At 56.6% G+C, this 16,892-nt stretch overlaps 6 protein-coding genes and 1 non-coding gene across 7 annotated transcripts; 4 read left to right on the forward strand and 3 right to left on the reverse strand.

Annotated features, from left to right (window-relative positions):
• Nucleotides 1-662: 662 nt before the first annotated feature.
• B0H18DRAFT_523350 (uncharacterized protein) lies at nt 663-1,736 on the forward strand. Its single transcript, XM_048038445.1, has 2 exons — nt 663-1,188; nt 1,254-1,736. The coding sequence occupies exons 1-2, from the start codon at nt 965-967 to the stop codon at nt 1,546-1,548; spliced, it is 519 nt and encodes a 172-aa protein (XP_047891251.1). The 5' UTR covers nt 663-964; the 3' UTR covers nt 1,549-1,736.
• An 844-nt stretch (nt 1,737-2,580) lies between these two features.
• B0H18DRAFT_1121051 (uncharacterized protein) lies at nt 2,581-4,163 on the forward strand (the record flags this gene model as incomplete). The annotated part of the gene is made up of 4 exons (XM_048034263.1): nt 2,581-3,330; nt 3,400-3,510; nt 3,564-3,781; nt 3,836-4,163. 4 exons carry the CDS (start codon nt 2,581-2,583, stop codon nt 4,161-4,163), a joined length of 1,407 nt encoding a protein of 468 aa, XP_047891252.1.
• An 86-nt stretch (nt 4,164-4,249) lies between these two features.
• Nucleotides 4,250-5,984, reverse strand: B0H18DRAFT_523381 (uncharacterized protein). Its single transcript, XM_048038446.1, has 8 exons — nt 5,740-5,984; nt 5,453-5,676; nt 5,297-5,392; nt 5,209-5,235; nt 5,005-5,151; nt 4,607-4,948; nt 4,481-4,557; nt 4,250-4,422 (listed from the first exon to the last, which is right to left on the reverse strand). The coding sequence occupies exons 1-8, from the start codon at nt 5,940-5,942 to the stop codon at nt 4,336-4,338; spliced, it is 1,203 nt and encodes a 400-aa protein (XP_047891253.1). The 5' UTR covers nt 5,943-5,984; the 3' UTR covers nt 4,250-4,335.
• Nucleotides 5,985-7,629: 1,645 nt separating this feature from the next.
• B0H18DRAFT_t119 lies at nt 7,630-7,721 on the reverse strand. The gene has a single exon. It is a non-coding gene; the product is annotated as a tRNA-Arg (tRNA).
• Nucleotides 7,722-7,790: 69 nt separating this feature from the next.
• Nucleotides 7,791-9,379, forward strand: B0H18DRAFT_1018671 (uncharacterized protein). Its single transcript, XM_048029389.1, has 9 exons — nt 7,791-7,989; nt 8,043-8,166; nt 8,223-8,269; nt 8,348-8,361; nt 8,412-8,475; nt 8,534-8,618; nt 8,667-8,690; nt 8,746-9,215; nt 9,271-9,379. Exons 2-8 carry the CDS (start codon nt 8,059-8,061, stop codon nt 9,190-9,192), a joined length of 789 nt encoding a protein of 262 aa, XP_047891254.1. The 5' UTR covers nt 7,791-7,989; nt 8,043-8,058; the 3' UTR covers nt 9,193-9,215; nt 9,271-9,379.
• An 83-nt stretch (nt 9,380-9,462) lies between these two features.
• On the reverse strand, nt 9,463-11,193 carry B0H18DRAFT_1105701 (SET domain-containing protein). Its single transcript, XM_048032663.1, has 4 exons — nt 10,736-11,193; nt 10,297-10,683; nt 10,047-10,243; nt 9,463-9,987 (listed from the first exon to the last, which is right to left on the reverse strand). Exons 1-4 carry the CDS (start codon nt 11,146-11,148, stop codon nt 9,608-9,610), a joined length of 1,377 nt encoding a protein of 458 aa, XP_047891255.1. The 5' UTR covers nt 11,149-11,193; the 3' UTR covers nt 9,463-9,607.
• A 726-nt stretch (nt 11,194-11,919) lies between these two features.
• Nucleotides 11,920-16,314, forward strand: B0H18DRAFT_1085951 (phosphatidylethanolamine N-methyltransferase; the record flags this gene model as incomplete). The annotated part of the gene is made up of 17 exons (XM_048031974.1): nt 11,920-12,061; nt 12,124-12,470; nt 12,521-12,585; nt 13,024-13,104; nt 13,158-13,324; nt 13,372-13,485; nt 13,537-13,960; nt 14,036-14,331; nt 14,387-14,479; nt 14,663-14,729; nt 14,802-14,936; nt 14,996-15,210; nt 15,278-15,357; nt 15,449-15,570; nt 15,636-15,819; nt 15,875-15,938; nt 15,998-16,314. The coding sequence occupies 17 exons, from the start codon at nt 11,920-11,922 to the stop codon at nt 16,312-16,314; spliced, it is 2,913 nt and encodes a 970-aa protein (XP_047891256.1).
• Nucleotides 16,315-16,892: the final 578 nt, after the last annotated feature.

Below are 16,892 nucleotides of genomic sequence, written 5' to 3' on the forward strand. Positions count from 1 at the left end.
GAACTAGGCTAGGGTTAACGGTGGCAGCATCTACGCTAATTGTGGCTAACCCTACAGTCGCCGTGCGGCCGGACCGTCCCGTGACATGCCCTTGCCCGTACCCGTACCCTTGCCCGTTCAGTCTGAGCTCCCCTAATGTTCAAACGTTCAACGTTCAACGTTTCAACTTGGGTCACCGTCACCGTCCTCCTCCGCCTCCACACCAGTACGTTCACTACCCTGCTCATCGAGTAGCAAGACATCGCGCCTGCGTTCGCGCATCGAAGCCCCCACCCCGCGCCCAAGGTCGGCAACTATAACGAGAGCGGGAACTCAGCCCCTGGTGCTCACGGCGGTATTACTCGCCGGCCTCCTCACCCTGCGGGATCGGCTTGATGTATGGTTGGAGTCATGCGCGGGTGAGTGCGTCTGTGCGCTGACGAACACGTCTTCAACTAACGGACAACCTTCCCTAGCATGTCCTCGAGCGACTATCCCAAACACCTGAGTGTCGTGCACACCCTCTACCAGGCAGATCACCCTCCTCATCCTCCTTGCGGGTCGACCACGTTCAAGACCACCTGCATGCCGCCTCGCTTTCAGGCCCTGCTGCACGCACGCCCGAAGCTCTCGTGGACAAGCCATAGTGATGCATACTTTGGCTCGGCCAGGTGACCGCATCCATGGCCTTCACGGGATGCTTGTGCGCGGCAGCAGGCATACCCTCCAGCACCCACACTCTCGCAACCCCGACTCTCTGGACGGCGGATCCGCCGCGGCGCAGTTGAGGATACTCGCCTGGCTCAGCCGGCGAGTGCTCCCACTGTTAGCTCTCGCGTAGGCCCCTCCGCCTTCCAATGGTAGTTGAGCAACTTCAAAGCCACTCGGTTCTTCTGCGCAACGGAGTCGCAACCCGCCAATGACACTTGCAACCACCCACTGAACACATTCATTGCCGCCCTTCAACCGCCCCTCGCGTTCCTGCATGCGCATCTGCAGGAAGCCCGACTCAGGCGCAGACCTGGCCAGGGCCGCCCTTACCTCGCTCTCGTCCTCTCTCGCCCTTGTTCTCGCCCTCGCGTCTGCCCGCGTCTTCGCCCAAGCACTCTCGCCAGTGCCCGCTAGCAACCACACCCTCCGTCTTGCCCTCGCGCCGCCCCTCTTGCCCTCGCGCCGCCCTCGCCTTACTGGGACTGGCAGGTACCAACAGTAAGTGTGTTTATCTGTGATTATGCCATGCGCAGGCGCATGTGGCTCACGTCTCAATCCTGTAGTGTTGCGGCGGCGAGTTCGTTGCGTTCCGGAGATGCAGGGCTCGGAAACCGAAGTACTAGGGGAAGGAGTGCCAGAGCCTGGCATGGAGGGAGGGCCACCGGATCTAGTACAGCGCGAACGACCACGAGGAGGACGGCGACCACCACGCCGACGCGGACGGGCCAGAACGCGTCGGCAGGTACGGTCATATTAGATGGGACGGTGGACATACTGGGGGGCGCGGCCCCCCAGCGGCACGCGAGCGCGAAAGACATAGCTGTACGGCGACGGACGTGCTTCGCCGAGAGCAAATGATGGTTGCCGCGAGGATGGGCACGACTCTCATGCGCTCGGGGGCTCCAGTTGACCTCAGTCGGGAACCCAGACGACATGATGCTGGGCTAGCTGCCCGAGCTGTACGTTCGCCCCGTTTTGCCCGACGCCCATGCTCTGCCGCGCAAACCACCTTGCACTGCACTCGCTCTCCCAGACTTGCTGTACGTCGCTCGGCCAACTGCCAGTGGGCCTTGCTGCAACGGGACGAAGCTCAGTAGGCGCCTTGCGTTGATGTTTGCGTTGGCTTCGGGCCGGGTAGTCGCATCCGCACTGCGCTGATGAGCTTCATCTCACCCTTGCAGGCCTGCATCAATCTCGCGACCAGCTCTTGCGCCCCGTCGAGAATGCCAATGCACGGCTGCAGCGCCGCGCATCAAGTCGAGAGCACCGTGCGAGCGCGGGGCACGCTGAGCCGCCGTAGCGATGGCGCTCGCAGTGCAACCAACCCAAGCCGCGCATGTTACCGCGCCCGCCGACGATGCGTCGAGGCCCGACGCCGGGAGTGGCTACGCCGAGCGCTAAGCCGAACCCCCGAATCTCTCCTTCCTCCGAGGACGCTCGCTCTTGCTCTCCCGCTCCTCTTCTCGACCCAGGAAGCTCTCGTCTCGACTTCAGTCACTACAAGTCTCCGCTTTGTGATCTTGCTAACCCGCCGCGAGACCACGCTATCACAGTTGCGCCTGCCAGTCCCGCACCAAGCACCAAGGGCTGAGCGAGACGTGATGACCACGAAGCGAGAAGGACACGATGAGACTGTGAAGGAGCAGGATGGTGGGAACAGCATGAGCTGAAAGGACGCAAGAGCGCCGCATGCCGAAGGTATGCCCGTGCCAATGATGCGCTTAGAAGATGCCCGCTGGATCTTGAGGGCTGCCGTCCACCTCGGCACCGACCTTGAGTGCGGGCGGCCCGCCGCTGCCCTGCGGCGCATTGCTGGCCTCGGAGGTAGAGACGGCGGCGGCGCTCGCGCTGGTGCCAGTCCCACATGGCTGCGTCGACCGCGGCAGTGGCATGCTTGTGGCGAAGAAAGCCAAGGAGGACGACAATAAGATGGACCTCGATGACGAGGGTGCCCCACCGCGCAAGCCCGAATGGAAGCTCGACGCCATGAGCATGTCCCCTGCGTTGCCCGAGGCTGCGTCGAGCGGCCCAGAGATCCCGCTGTCCCTCAAGCTCGGCATGCAATTCGCCTTCTCGGTGCTCGCGCACGCCCTCAGGAAACCGATGCGCAAGTACTCGCCATTAGACCGCTCGACGCTCAACCCATATATCACCGTACTGCTCACTTTCCTTGCGACCGCCGCCAAGGACACGCAGGCGCTGGCCGCCATGGACCGCTTCATCCCCTGGGAAGATTCGCCACGTTCCTCACCGCCATCCCGCGCCGTCTCGTACCGCGAGCAGCAGAAGGAGCGCAGCGACCGCACGGACCTGCTGCCGAGCGAGTGCAACCCCCTTCCGGAAGACTGGTGTCTCCGCGGCTTTGGTTCCCGCGGTTTTCTGGGACCAGGAGACGAACACCGAGGAGAGGAACGTCGAGGTGGGCGTCCGGACAAGAGCGAGGGCGGTGACCAGCTGGACGGTATCTTCGAGGACGAGCGGGGCGAATACGAGGCTGCGAACGAGCCCAGCAAGCGCTGGGCCCGCGTCGCGCGCGCTGGCCTGAAGATCGCAAAGCATGTGGGCGAGTTCGCGTACTATCCGGCTGCGAATGAGGAGCAGAAGGGCCAGTGGAAGGTCGAGGGCATGCTTCCCGCGAGGGTCGAGAGGTGGCAGGAGGAGGAAAGGCGAGAGCGCGAGGAGGAAGAGCGGCGCCTCAGAGGCCGCTAGTGGAACGAGGATTCGTTGGATGTCGACGATGAAGATGGTCTCGCGGCAGAAGAGTCCACGATTGACAGCGAGGATGACGAGATTGATACGCCCGATATCCAGGCCCTGAAGGTATGCTTGGTCTCATGTTGGGCTGGCAGAGGTGTTGATCGGTTTATTGCCAGGCTCGTCGGCAATATCTACAGTGTCTCCTGGAATTATCTGCTCAGGGTCGCACCTCCCCACCGATTCCTCGATGCTGCCCTCGAGGGCCACAATCTCGCAAGCCAGCATGCCCTCGCAGCTCCGTCCGGGTCATCCTTAGCTATTCTATCCTCGTCATCGACACGAACATCCTTCTTTCTTCGCTCGCAATTAAACCTTCTCTGGTCGAGCACATTCAGTAGACAGTGGTAGTTCCTCTCCCCATGATCATGGAGCTCGACGGCCTGCCAAGCAAGAAGGCATACCGCGCGCTCATCGAGAAGCCGCAGGCCGTGACCTCTACCGCACTCTCGTCTGCTCTTAGTTCCTCGCCGATGGCCCTGCTCACCAACCCAGTAGTTGCGGGCTCCCAGGTCGACGTGCTATGCCTACCGCCACCGAACGGCTGCCGGAGCTGTCGGATGGAGCTCTGGCTGGAGAAGGCATGCTGGAGGCAGATTGCTTGCGAGTGGTATGTGAAGGCGAAGAAGGCTGGTGGAAATAATGAGAACACGAATGGCAATAACAAGGGTATTGTACAGCAAAGTCAATTCAGACGGGATGACAAGCTACATACATGACATTCGGGTTGCCTGATGGCACAAGAACGGGGATTTTGACGAGAAGTAGCACAGGTGACACAGGTACTATAGCTATTACAATCAGTGACGAAGTATATTGATCAGTCCGTTCCGGTGAGGTCGATTGTACCGTCGGGCAGCACCATGTAGAAGAGAGGATCGTCAGAAAACGTCAGGTCAATGGTAGCCTTTGCGTCGCCTGCGTCAGTCGATGCGATACTGATGACATCGTCGTCTGCGACCGTGGGCTTGGTGGCAGCTGTTGCTGATGTTAGTACAACTTGAAGAGGGCAGCATGATTCAGTGAGCATACTTACCCTTGCCTTTACCAGCCTTCGACGAAGCTTCAGTGTGCTGGTCATTGAAGAACAAGTCGATAGAACCTTCTGAGATGCTGTAATCAATACATCGGAGGCCCCGAGCCCAGAATAACGCTTACAAACCTTCAAGTTGGCTCGGCGACGCGAGTCTGTTGTTAGAGCCACCCGCAATGGGGGAAAGAGATCTGCCCTCGTAGGAAGTCGCGAGAAGGTATCCTAGCTCTATGTCATCCGAGGATTCGACCCGGCCAGTGCAATCGTGCTTCAGCAAGACGTTGCGGCCCATGCACCTGTTGCAAAGGCGGCATTTGCCCATGACCCGGGTAAGATCCGCAGGGCTAACTCCCAGTGCAGACTCGTCCAGGAGCCCGAGTATCGTGCTCGTCACGTCATCCTCAGAAGGCAACAGTTCGCGCCGACTCGTAGTACTGTGCCATAACGCAGCTGCCGACTCGTTGCTCGGACCTGTGTATCTTTGCATTAATCATTGATGACTAACTGCAGGTCTTCGTATAACTCACCGGCTTCTGCGGGAGCGCCTGTCGCCACTGCAAAATGAATGCTGCTCGGCGACGACCATGCGGATGACAAAGGTGTCAGGGGTGACAGTGATCCGGTCGATGGTAGCCCCACTCCAACGAGAGCAGCACTGCCAGGAGCACCGCGCCCTGCAGGAGAATCAGTGAAGTACATGCATATTCAGTGACACATGGCTTGGCACTTACCAGTCCTGGTCGGTGTCATTGGCAGTCCTACATGCCCGAAGTGATAAATAAGACAACTCAGACAAGTATTCAAAACTGTAGTACATACCCTCGATGAGACCGTTGTGTTGCCTTCTCGGGAATACTTCAAGGACAAGACTCTCGGTCCAGATATCAGCCGACTGTAGGACATCATTGATGTTGACTGTTTGCAGAAAGGAAAGGTTACCTTTATGAACATCGAGATACATACAGGATCACTCACCGAAATACGAGCAGTGCCCTCCATCCCGGCCATAAGATCGGCAGCCGAGACAAGGCGAGCCAGCATGAACACCAGTCCTCGGAACGAACACTCGTGGTGGACGAGAGTGGTGCATGCCATGGACAAGGTCACAGAAACATCGCATACCGTCAGGCCAGCACCGCTCCCTCGAAAACCGTTCAAGTGCATCAGGTGGGACGACTTCTCCATCATCGTAGCAAGGGCTAGAGATCAAAGAGTGTATTAGTCATAATGAGAGACTCGCACAAATATTATGTATTACTTACTATCCAACAACGTCCAAAGACTGAGTGTCGCAGTTGAAGCTGAGTAGTTGGCCAGCAGTCTTCAGTTCGGCCTTCAAGACTCGCTCTGCAGGCGACAGAGTCCGAATACAAGGGGCGAGTCGGGTTATTGGAGCAGAGGAAGAGCGAGAGTGGTACGGTGTCATGGCCGAGCCACGGAGCCTAGGGTGAGTCGTGCGAATCATAGCTAGTGCGAAAGGCGGGATCGTCAGAGGACTTGGATAGAGCTGGCGGGGGACTCTGTCGAACAAGTGCTTCCGAACGCTTTATATATGAGGTATACCTCTTGCTACAGTGTCACAGTAACTCGATGCTCTGCAGCACAAAAAAACGAAATGTTGCAGTCACACTCTGTTACGACCTCAAGGCCTCCCACTGACAGCGGGGACGATCGTATTCCAGAATCGACTGCATGAGCTGTCAAACATTGGGGGTGATCGTATTCGAGAATCGAACAGAACTGCACGAGGCCCGCTGACAGCAGAGACGATCTTAGTTACGAATTGAACTAAGTACACGAGGCTCGCCTGTGCGATGGGCTCTGGATGTTCCATATGAGGAGTGTCCGCAAATGGAGGGGGGGCGCGGGAAATGGTACCTGATTTGGAGGGATCGCGCCCTCTGTCCGAATTGTGCCAGTCCTCATTCGGGACTGACAGCTTCTGTCAAGATTGACGTGGCACGCGCGGTGGACGCGTCCAGGCCTGACGTCATTCTGTGGGACGGCCGGCCAGCCCGCACAGTCCGGGGACTGTACGGCGGCAAGTGCCGAGCCGCGTTTGGAGTGGCTGAGCGATCTCGGCGTGCGATCTGCCGTGTGGCTGAGGATCTCGAGCACGGTCCTTGAGACAGCGGGCTTCAGCTCGCGCTCAGTGAAGTCTGCTGGCCTGAAAAAATTATCATAATTCACTTACAACTGTTTTATACCTACTGGGTCCGCGTTCCATGAAGCTCATCACCCGATTTAGCATATGTCATTACATAAGCACAGTGGCCCATAATCCCTACCATGCGGAACGGTGCAAATGCGGGGATCAAACAAGGGATAAGTTTCCTTCGTACTGTCAGTGAGAATATCACTGCTTTGGTACATTGTACATGAAGGAAGAGCCTGAAAGAGCCGTGTAAGTACACTCGGAGCAGTTCCCATTTGAGGCAGGGGCCGGGAAAGGTCTTGATAAGAAAAGTCGCGACTGATCTCCTGGTTGTGCGATGCTCGCTCTATGGATAAGTATATAAATTTGTTATAGGATGCCGTGGACATGCCTGATTGCGCGTACACCGTTTGATCTTGAAGAGCACGCGGTGTTTCGATGTAGTAGGACGCCGAACACGATTTGGGTGTCTCAAGGAGCCTTCAATGACTGTATATATTTGATTCTTGCTCAGACCACCAAATGATACACGGAGTGTGCTCAAAATATGTTTATTAACATGTCCGTGTTTGTTACAGAGCTTAGAGGGCCCTCCCCATAGTTATTGTCTCCCCGAGCCGACAACACGGGGGCGCCTGTGACTGTTCGGGCAGGTTATGTCAGCGGGTGGTGGCGCTATCTGAGATCCTCAGCCACCCCAGAGTCGTGGCTAACAGCGGACTCTGAAATCGCGTGCAGCCACCCCGGACTACTCCCGGATTCCCCGGACAGTCCCCGGACAGTTTTTCTCCCCGGACTTCCCATTTCACGGACGTTCTCGTTCGTCTGCGCCTAATGTTCTGCAACTAGCTGTAACTTCACGGCGACCGTCGGCCCAAACCCCAGCTCCACACACACCCCAGTGCAGGCTGCTCTACTATCGTTCCTACAACAGCTGGAGAACGTTTGACGCCACACGCAATAGCAGGGCCTGAAGTTGGGTGAAAAAGGAAAACTCTACGCCCGCCGGGACTCGAACCCGGAACCTTCAGATAGCAGAGCGTTCCTATTCGTAGGAATCTGACATCATAACCATTAGACGACGAGCGCGTTTATCGGATAAGCCTTTGAAAATGACATCTCATGAGGGCAAGCAAGTTAGCCTTGTTTGTGACCTGCCCAAGACCTGCCGGTGAACGTTTGAACCGTGACTTTTACTACGGTTTAGACGTAGTAGAACACTGACCTCTCCTCCAGCTTGGGGTCCCTGCCAGCGGTACTGGTACTACTGTACCTTGAAGTCGTGTTTGTCTCGAAGAAACTGTTCTTCTCACTGTAGTGCTCCGGTGGTCCAAAGCGACTGAATCACAAACGTGCAGTAAGTCGTTGGCTTGGCAGAATGCGAATGACTGAATGCCAACCTCAACAAAGCTATAACACTTATGAAATGGCTGAAGTGATGGACCTAGCACACTATCTGATGCCTGGCACAGATGAGGCATTCTATATTCCTGACTTCGTCTCAGCGGAGGAAGAAGAGCTTCTCATACGGAAGGTAGGCATCTGCCTGTACTTATTGGCACCGCAGCAACAACGGGTATTATTCGATAGATCCACGAATCACCTCTCCCAAAGTGGAAGCAGCTGGCTAACCGACGGTGAGCAGAAGTTATGCAGGAGATGCAGTGTTATGGCCGCCAGTGCTGACTACGCGCTCGTCATGCCGCCGCGCATAGACTGCAAATATGGGGTCAGGGCCGATCTCACTCTTAGTCCTGCAGGACATTCACACATAGCCAGGGGGCGGCATGACCGCCAAGGGAGTCCTCATACCTGAGGAGATGCCTTCGTTTGTCAAGCAATAGTATGTTTGCACATTGTTTCTTGGGAGCCTATCGGACACGCTCATTTGTCTCTCATAGTCCAGACATCATCGGACGCATCAAGGCTACCGGCGCATTCCAGTTATCACCGCATGGGGCACCGAATCATGTCATAATGAACGAGGTAGACGTCCCACCTGCCCTTTCAGCGATTGCTTACCAACCAATGCAGTATCTCCCAGGCCAAGGCATAATGGTCCGTCACGCGATAACTTGCAAGCTGCACGTCACTCGCTCATCTTTTCCTAAAGCCACACGAAGACGGGCCCGCATACCACCCAGTCGTGGCGACTCTTTCGCTAGGCTCCCACTCCCTCTTTCACTACTACCGCTACAAGCCGTCCTCAACCACCGAATCCCCCGATCCGACCGACCCGTCCGGCAACCAAGGGCGTGCAATTGACCCCGATCCCGTCTTCTCCGTCTTCCTCGAGCCCCGGAGTCTAGTCATCACCCGCTCTTCGCTCTACCAAACTCACCTCCATGGTATTGACGGCGTCCACGCGGACGTCTTCCCCCTGCCCACGGACCTCAAGTCGGGCGGCGCCGCATACATCGCCAATGTGGAGATGCTCAATAACGCGACGACGCGGGAGCTCGTGGCAAATGGGGGGACGCTCGAGCGCGGGGCGAGGTACAGCCTGACGTGCAGGGACGTCGCGCGCGTCGCCAGTGGGCTGCCGGGCGTGAAACGGTAGCCGCTGATCCTCTTCACCGCCATGTAAGCTACGGCGCAATCACCACTGTATGGGAGAACAGGCTGTCTGTTACACCACATTACCAGAGGCTGTCCTGTGCAAGAGCTTAAGCCTGCTATATGACTTTATGTAGTTAGGCAGCATGGGAACGGCAAAGTATATCTAATGTCAGTGGAGCATGGTGGGCCCCGAAGTGGAAAACTACAATGTTGAGGTAGTCGTTCATCTGAGGGGCTATCTTACACAAAGATAATGGCGGCATGCCGAGGCGACAGGAAATCGGGTCAGTTGCATTCGCCAGAGCTACAATAACGCTACATTTGCAAGACAATTCACTAACGACACAGTATGCGTGCTTTTGCTCCTCCCCAGCAGCAGGGCACCTTGTATCCGCAGAGAAACCGACAACACACCGCTACAACACTCCCAGCCCCGCCTTCAGCTCCGCCTCCAAATCCGACATCTCTCCATTCGCCGCTCCATCCACACCATCCCCTCCCTCCGCCCCCGCCGTCGCCCTCCTCTCCTCCACCGCCTTCGCCTCTCTCACGCATCGCTCGCACTCGCACTTCCCGAAGCCCCACTCCAGTAGGCGCTTCCGCCGCTGCTCGACCGGCAGGCTCGGGTCGACGTACGTGATGGTGAGCTCCTCGCCCGCGGGGATCGCGCGCCGCGCGAGGACGGTGACCCGCGCGAGCGCGGTGCGCTGGTCGAGGTGCCGCACAGAGAGGCTCGGCTCGCAGGAGTGGTTCAAATGCGAGTGCAGGACGTACAGGCCGCCGTGCGCTTCCAGGTCTGTTCAGCCGTCAGCGTGAACTATGCGGCGGTCACGGTGAGGGCGAGGAAGCACTGACTGAGGCTCATGCGCCCGAGGCCGAGCAGGAACGCGTCGTATGTGAAGAGCGCATCTGCGATTTCTGGTTTGACGGGCTTCTTGAGTGTCCGCGCGAGCCGCTTCTTCTCGCGATCCGTGGCGGGCTCGCGGAACGCGCGCACGTAGTGCTCGAACGCCTTCTTCCACGTTTCCCTGTCTGGCTCTGCGCCGTTAAGCCTGCGCCATGATGTATGAAATCTATAAACACGAAGAATGTCCAGTTTACTCACCATCCGCCTTTCGCGCGCTGCTCCATCCCGAGCTGAGCCATCGCCTTCACGAACCGCCAGTCCGTCTCCGCCTGCGTTTCATCCTGCTGGTACGCAAGAATCACACGCGCCGTGCATTGCGCGAGCGCGTGCAGCGCCATCCATTCGCTCTGCCGCGCGAACTTGATCAGCCCTTGCGACGCGGGGTTATTCGCGGGGCAAAGCAGCGGGTGCGTGCGCGCTGAGCGCGAGAGACAGAGACGGTTGCAGAAGCGCGCCGGGCATGATGGAGTGGAGGGAGTGGAAGCTGAAGAGGACGAGCAGGGGAGGACGAGTGATGAGCTCTGGGTGAGAGGCGTGCTGCAGAAGGCGCAGGCGACGCCAGCGACCTGCAGGTCGTAGATCTCCCTGCACGGAACTGATGTGAATGTTGGATCAACGTGTCAGGTTTCATACATACCATTCGGGCGCGAGCACGAACGGCTCCTCCTTCCATATAGCTTCACCCTCGGCAATATCTTCGCTCGCTACCAATCCCTTGCCCTTCTTCCTCCCGAAATACCTCACCTCCACCTTCGGCGTCCACTTCCGTACATCTAAGTTCTCCACCAAGTGAGAGCTCGGGAGGTGGTCGCTCGCGCCGTTGAGCCCAGGTTGACCAGCGCCGTGATTTTGCGCGGTCACGCATGAGAGAATGAGGCCCTCCTGCTGTAGGATTTTGCGCGTTCGCTTCTCGCTGACGGTCCAGTGTGGGTGGTGAGCGAGCAGCTGAGCATGTAATTTGGCAGCACCGAGGCTGGGGTGTCCTACACGTAGAGCATGGAGGGCAGCTTTGAGGTCGTCCTCCGCTGGAGAGATCGACGACTGGGACATGGCTTTCAGATGCGATCTTGGGGGTGACGATGATTTTCGCACACGATCGCTGCACGAGCACGATCGAAGAAGCGCTCCAGATTGTGCTCCTCCGGCCTCGATCTCACAACAATCTCACGGAGTCGACTGTGATCTACGGGGACACAGTAAAGCACATCGGTCGTTTATTGGCAGGCGGCAAGAAACGACAACACAGGCCACGTCGGCAGTATTCTTTGCGCAACATCGAAACATATAATACACGCAATGAAACATGAGTATGTAAGATATCTCGTAAGGTCGGTCTATCGTGGACAGCGAAGAGCGGCCGAAATTAATGCCTATTATCGATCTTCCCTTCATTAGCAACTCTCGACTCGATGAAGCAACAATCAAGTCGAAAGTGCAAGTAGGGGTGGAGATTGGCCAAGGAACTCACGAAGGATGGCGCAATTGCTCCAAGTACAAGCGGTCCATGGCGAATATCGCTCAAGAAGAACTTAGGCTAGATCCACTTGACGAAACTCAGCATATTCAAGCAGACAACGACGGACGTCCTTCAAGATGGCAAGTAAACTTGATGAATGAACGTTGCACGTTGAACAAGGAGAGGAGGATGGCGACCGACGCGTTTGTCGCGAGGAAATTTACAGAGTTTAGGGCCGGGCGGTGCGCGTTTGGCGCCTGAAAGCGCGACGCGCCCACGTGGCCGCATAAGCGGCAGGAACCCTCGTACGTACAGCTCAGGTACAGCGTTGTCTCAGTCTGCTACGTCGACCACCGTCCCCTGCCATGGCGTCGGGCGATACCCCTCATACCCTCCGCCACCGCCGCAAAGGCTCGAACGAATCTGATGCAACCCATGTCTCTCAAGACGAGACACGCCAGCGCAAGACCGAGGAGGTCGTCTGGGGCAAGACGCCAAGCGGCGAAGGCACGTACCCCTTATGCAGTGATCGCTTTTCATCTCACTGACATCCGTCCTAAACTTCATAGTCTTCCGTGTGCCAACAACGCACGACGTCCTGACGGCGCTCTTCCACCCTGCATTCCCCAAATCGCACCTCGATTTACTGAACCTCGGCCTGCTCGGCCTGCAGCTCGTGCTCTTCTTCGTGCTGCCACGTAACGTCGCGAAAGTCTTCTTCTTCGTTTACTTCGCCTTTTGGCGCGCGGCATACGACTTGGGCCTCGGCTGGGTGCTCACCAAGCAGAGCAGGCGAAAATGGATTGTGCGCGAAGTTCAGCGCCTCGGCTGGCTCGACGAAAAGCGCATGCCCGCCATGCGCAACTGGATCAGGCAGCAGCTGGCAGGGAAGATGGGCAAGGACTATTCCTTCGACGTACGTTCATGTACGCATGCCGTCACACGACTTCTTACCGTTGCACATAGGAGCTTCCGCTGGAATACAATACGTGGCTTCTGTTCCGTCAGCTGGTGGACATCATCTTGCTCAAGTGAGTTCATCTTTTCTTCCTTCGTTCGTGTAGACGCGGTCGTGTTTCTGGTGCAGCCGCTCTCGGACGAGAAGTTTGCGTAGCGCCAGGCGCTAAATTTCATGGGGGTCAGAAGCATATAGCGCCTCAGTCTGGTACCGAATGGGTACGATAGCTGAATGATAGGCGCACCTAGCTCTATGTATTGCATCACGCGTACTAGAAGTCGAACAATGCCGGCAGCAGTTCGTAAGTTCATGGCGACAGTTGTGCTCGAAAGAGGTTACTGCTGGTCAATAATGTCGGTCAGTAGAGCGCCGTGTGCGTACCAGTGGCTTACGCTACGCTGCCCCAGTGAGCGATCTCTGCTAGGAGCGAACACCAGAAGGGATCACCTACACGAATGTCTTCTTTCCGATGCTTGTCATGAACGAATCACTGATCAGTTTCGGACCGTAGTGACTTCCTGGCTTATTGCATGTTCGCCTTCACCTGCTTCCGCATCCCGACAGGACTGTCGATTTCCGTCCACATGATGAGGTGAGTACACACGCTATAGTAAGACCATCCCGCTTGACATATGATGTCCGTAGGTGGATCGGAGGTATTGCTCTGATCGCATTCAACCTGTGGGTGAAGACCGAGGCGCACGATGTCGTGAAGGATTACGGCTGGTATTGGGGTGACGTCTTCTTCCAACGCGGAGGGCTGACCTTCAATGGTGTATTCGAGCTCGCGCCTCATCCTATGTACTCCGTTGGTGCGTCAATGTTTTGCATGCCGCTAGATTATGCTGAAGGGATGTAGGTTATGCTGGGTACTATGGTTTGTCTCTCATTATTGGAAGCTATTTCGTCCTCTTCGTCAGCTTGGCAGCTCATGCAGCTCAGTTTGGCTTCTTGGTATATTTCGAGAACCCTCGTAGGTGACATTGCTGCGTCACGAAGAATTCCGCTCATAAGGACCGTTCAGATATTGAACGCACCTACGGCCAGAAGAAGCTTCTCGCTCTGCGCTCCCCTCTCGCATCCGTGTCCTCGTCCTCATCCTCGAGCAAGAAATCAAGGGACAGCCCTGTCTCTCACGACCGCCAGGTATCGTCATCCTCCATCTCCTCGGTTGACCTTCCGACACCCTCTGCGACGGAAGGCGAGACCGCAACGGAGACCGATGGACCTGTGACGGAGACAGAGACGGAGACGGAGTACGAGAGCAAGACCAAGGCTCCGAAGCGCAAGCTCCAGCGCCGCTCGGCAAGCTCGCTCGCGTCCGCTGGCTCGATGAGCGAGAGCAGCAGGACGAGGCGTGCTGGATCTCCGATCGTCTCCCAGCATGACCTCATGAATAGATACTTCCGACAGGACACTATTTTCCTGAAGAACCTCGATCTTCTGCGGTATGTCAGCTTTCTGTATCCTCACATCGCTCACTCTCCTTCCGTTACTTGCCCTTTCTGACTGCCTCCGCACAGTGCCTCCGACATCAAGCTCGTCCTCATTATGTTCTACCCGCTCGCCCTCTCCGTGCTCCCGTCGCTTTCACCCCGCGGTGTGCTCGTGCTGCATTTCGTGCATGCCCTCACGTGGTGCCTCATGCACTCGTTCGGTCTCGGGCTCCTGCTCCGCGCTCAGTCACAACGCAAGTTCCTCGTGCGCCACTTCTTGAAGCACTACCACTACCCCGCGCATGATCACGGGCGCGGTGCCGTCATCGAGGCGTTCACGAACTGGAAGTCGATGTATAATCTCAGCATGTGCATGACATACGGTGCGCGATTTGCCTCACGTTTCCAGTCCGAGTTCTCACGGCTGAATAATATCAGTCTCGTTCATCTGCCTTGCGTGGAAGACGTATACCATCCCGCAAGAATGGACGGTGGGCGTCGAGCTTCTGCGCCACACGATGGGAGCGGTCAGTCGCGGGTGACACGCATGTTCCGCGCACAGCATGAGCTGACTACTTCCTCCGCTGTCTAGATTCTCATCGGACTGCACGTTTGGTCGACCTTGGAATCCTACGAGGTTCTCGGTCCCTTTGGTGCGTGCCTCTCGCTTCAATGCTGTCCGTCTCTATCCACTTCCTGACAACGTTCCCTTAGGCTGGTTCTTCGGTGACTTTTTCGTGGAGGATTTCCCCTCGCACCTTGACTACACTGGCATTTACCGGTGCGTGATTTACCGCGTAGCCCCCGACGCTTCTCACGGGCCCCTCTGCTGACCTTCGATATTGATTCTCAGCTACTTGAACAACCCGGAGATCATGAGCGGTGCGGCCTTCTTTGGCCTGACATTGATCAGCGGCAGCAAGCTCGTGGCCGCGTTGGCGGTGATCCGGCACCTTTCTCAGTGGTGGTTCTTGAGCAAGGTCGAAAAGTACGTATTCAGTCCATGCGGAATGTCATTTATGAGGTGCTGATGGCGGTGATACTCAGCCCTCACATGCGGAAATTGTACGGAGACTCGCTGCGGAATGACGCGGGCTTTGTCAAGGTCATCAAGAAGGTCGCGAACAAGAACGCACGCCTTCTCGAATCCCGCGCTGGCCGGCACGCCCCGGAGATCCGCAGGGTTGCACGCGAAGTCAAGGGCACCTTCGACAAGGTCTACGAGGAAACTGCCGACGTCGTGGAGGAGTTCTTGGCAAAGTGTCAGTCCCCTGCTTCTCACCGATCATGAAGGGAACCCGCATTTGGCTCACACGAGGATTCTGGCAGCACGTCCTAAAATCTCGGAGGTTGTCCAGGACACGAAGATCCTGCTCCAGCAATCGAGGGAACGGCTTGTCATCTCGTACGTTTCTTTTGAATGGCGAAGCGGCATCGCCTCTGACTAGAAGGACTGCATAGCCGGGTAGCCAATGAATATCCTCCTACGACACAGCCAAGTACAAGGTCTCTATTGTGCCCGCTGCAGATGGCTCCCTTCGCTTCCATCTCGGCGAGCCCATCAGAGTGCAGTGGCGGGCGCCGCTGCACCATTCGCGCGCGATTGGATTGGCATTTATCGGGTGCATCTCCATACCACCCTCGTCCTGGCTAACTCCGACTGACCTATCACGTCCGCAGGTGGGAGCGAACCAATCAAACCTGGTCACGAAAACTCCTCGCTCGGAATGTGGGTTCCGGTGCATGATGAGGAATGGGATGGCGACATTCCCTTGAGCCTCAACCGGCCGAACCGTCCCGATAACGACTCAGAGGATGGAAAAGTTGTCTTCCAGCGCGGGACCTTGCCCTGGCAGACTGGTCGCTACGAGGTATGGCGACCATAAGTTCTGATCCTCGTCTGATATCACTAATCCCTGTCAAAAGATCCGCTACCATCATGACGGGAAGTACAATGTCATGGGCTTAGACGGTCCCTTCGAGGTCTACGGTGTGTTCCCCAGTTTCCATATCCCAGGACACCCGATACCTAAACGCTCCTCTGTACAGTGGACAAACCCAGTGCCATGAACTTCGACAGCATCCGAAGGAGCCTCATGCACATTGTGCCGCTCTGTCTTGACTCCGACCCTTCTCTGATTCCGCTGTCGTGCAAATCCGAGGAAGAGAAGACGGCCAGCGAAGACGATGACACTCGGGACCCGGACGACTTCCGCTTCTGGTCGGAAAGGCAGGCCAAACGCATTTCGGCCGCAATCAAGCAAGCGTTCGGTGTCGAGCTCACGCCGGAGGTCGTCGTGGCAGATGCGAACATCAACGCTTTGGCTAACCGGGTACTGCTCTCGAAAGAGCTGCTGTCGGACTGACGAGCTCAACAGCGTCATATTTCTCCGAGATGCCACCTTGCTGGACAAAGCGCATCAACAAATTGTTCTTACGTCTTCCTCATGAATTCTAGGTTTGCTTGAGTTATCGAGCCCTGTTGTGCGAGAACACGACTATCACACTTGTAATGACTGATGAAAATGCATGATGATCCTTGACTTGAGTAGACAACCTTGTCAACTGTCTCCCAGCGTAGACCGAAGGTAGGTATCAAGACGAGAGAAGACTTTCGTGACATCTAGGCTGACCCCGATCCGCTGATCTCCTCATGTGGGTATCACAGTAACGCTCTGCCAGATCTCCGTCATAATGGACGCAACATGAGGATGCCTCTCATTGACGACGTGTTCGAGACTTCCTGGCGTCGAAGGAATGTCAGTAGGTGTATCTATCGACTGGTTATGTGATGCGCGGGTTCACTCTGTAGGTTACCTCCCTGTTGCCGTTATATACCAAGGAGTTCGGCTCCGCTATATGCATAGTATTGCGATGATTCGAATGCTTCAGAGCTTACGAAGGAATTGCTTCGTATGCGTGAGTCATTGGACGTCATACCGGG

Source organism: Fomitopsis serialis (assembly GCF_022376445.1).
Source record: "Fomitopsis serialis strain Sig1Antser10 chromosome Unknown B0H18scaffold_55, whole genome shotgun sequence".
Lineage (NCBI taxonomy): Eukaryota > Fungi > Basidiomycota > Agaricomycetes > Polyporales > Fomitopsidaceae > Fomitopsis > Fomitopsis serialis.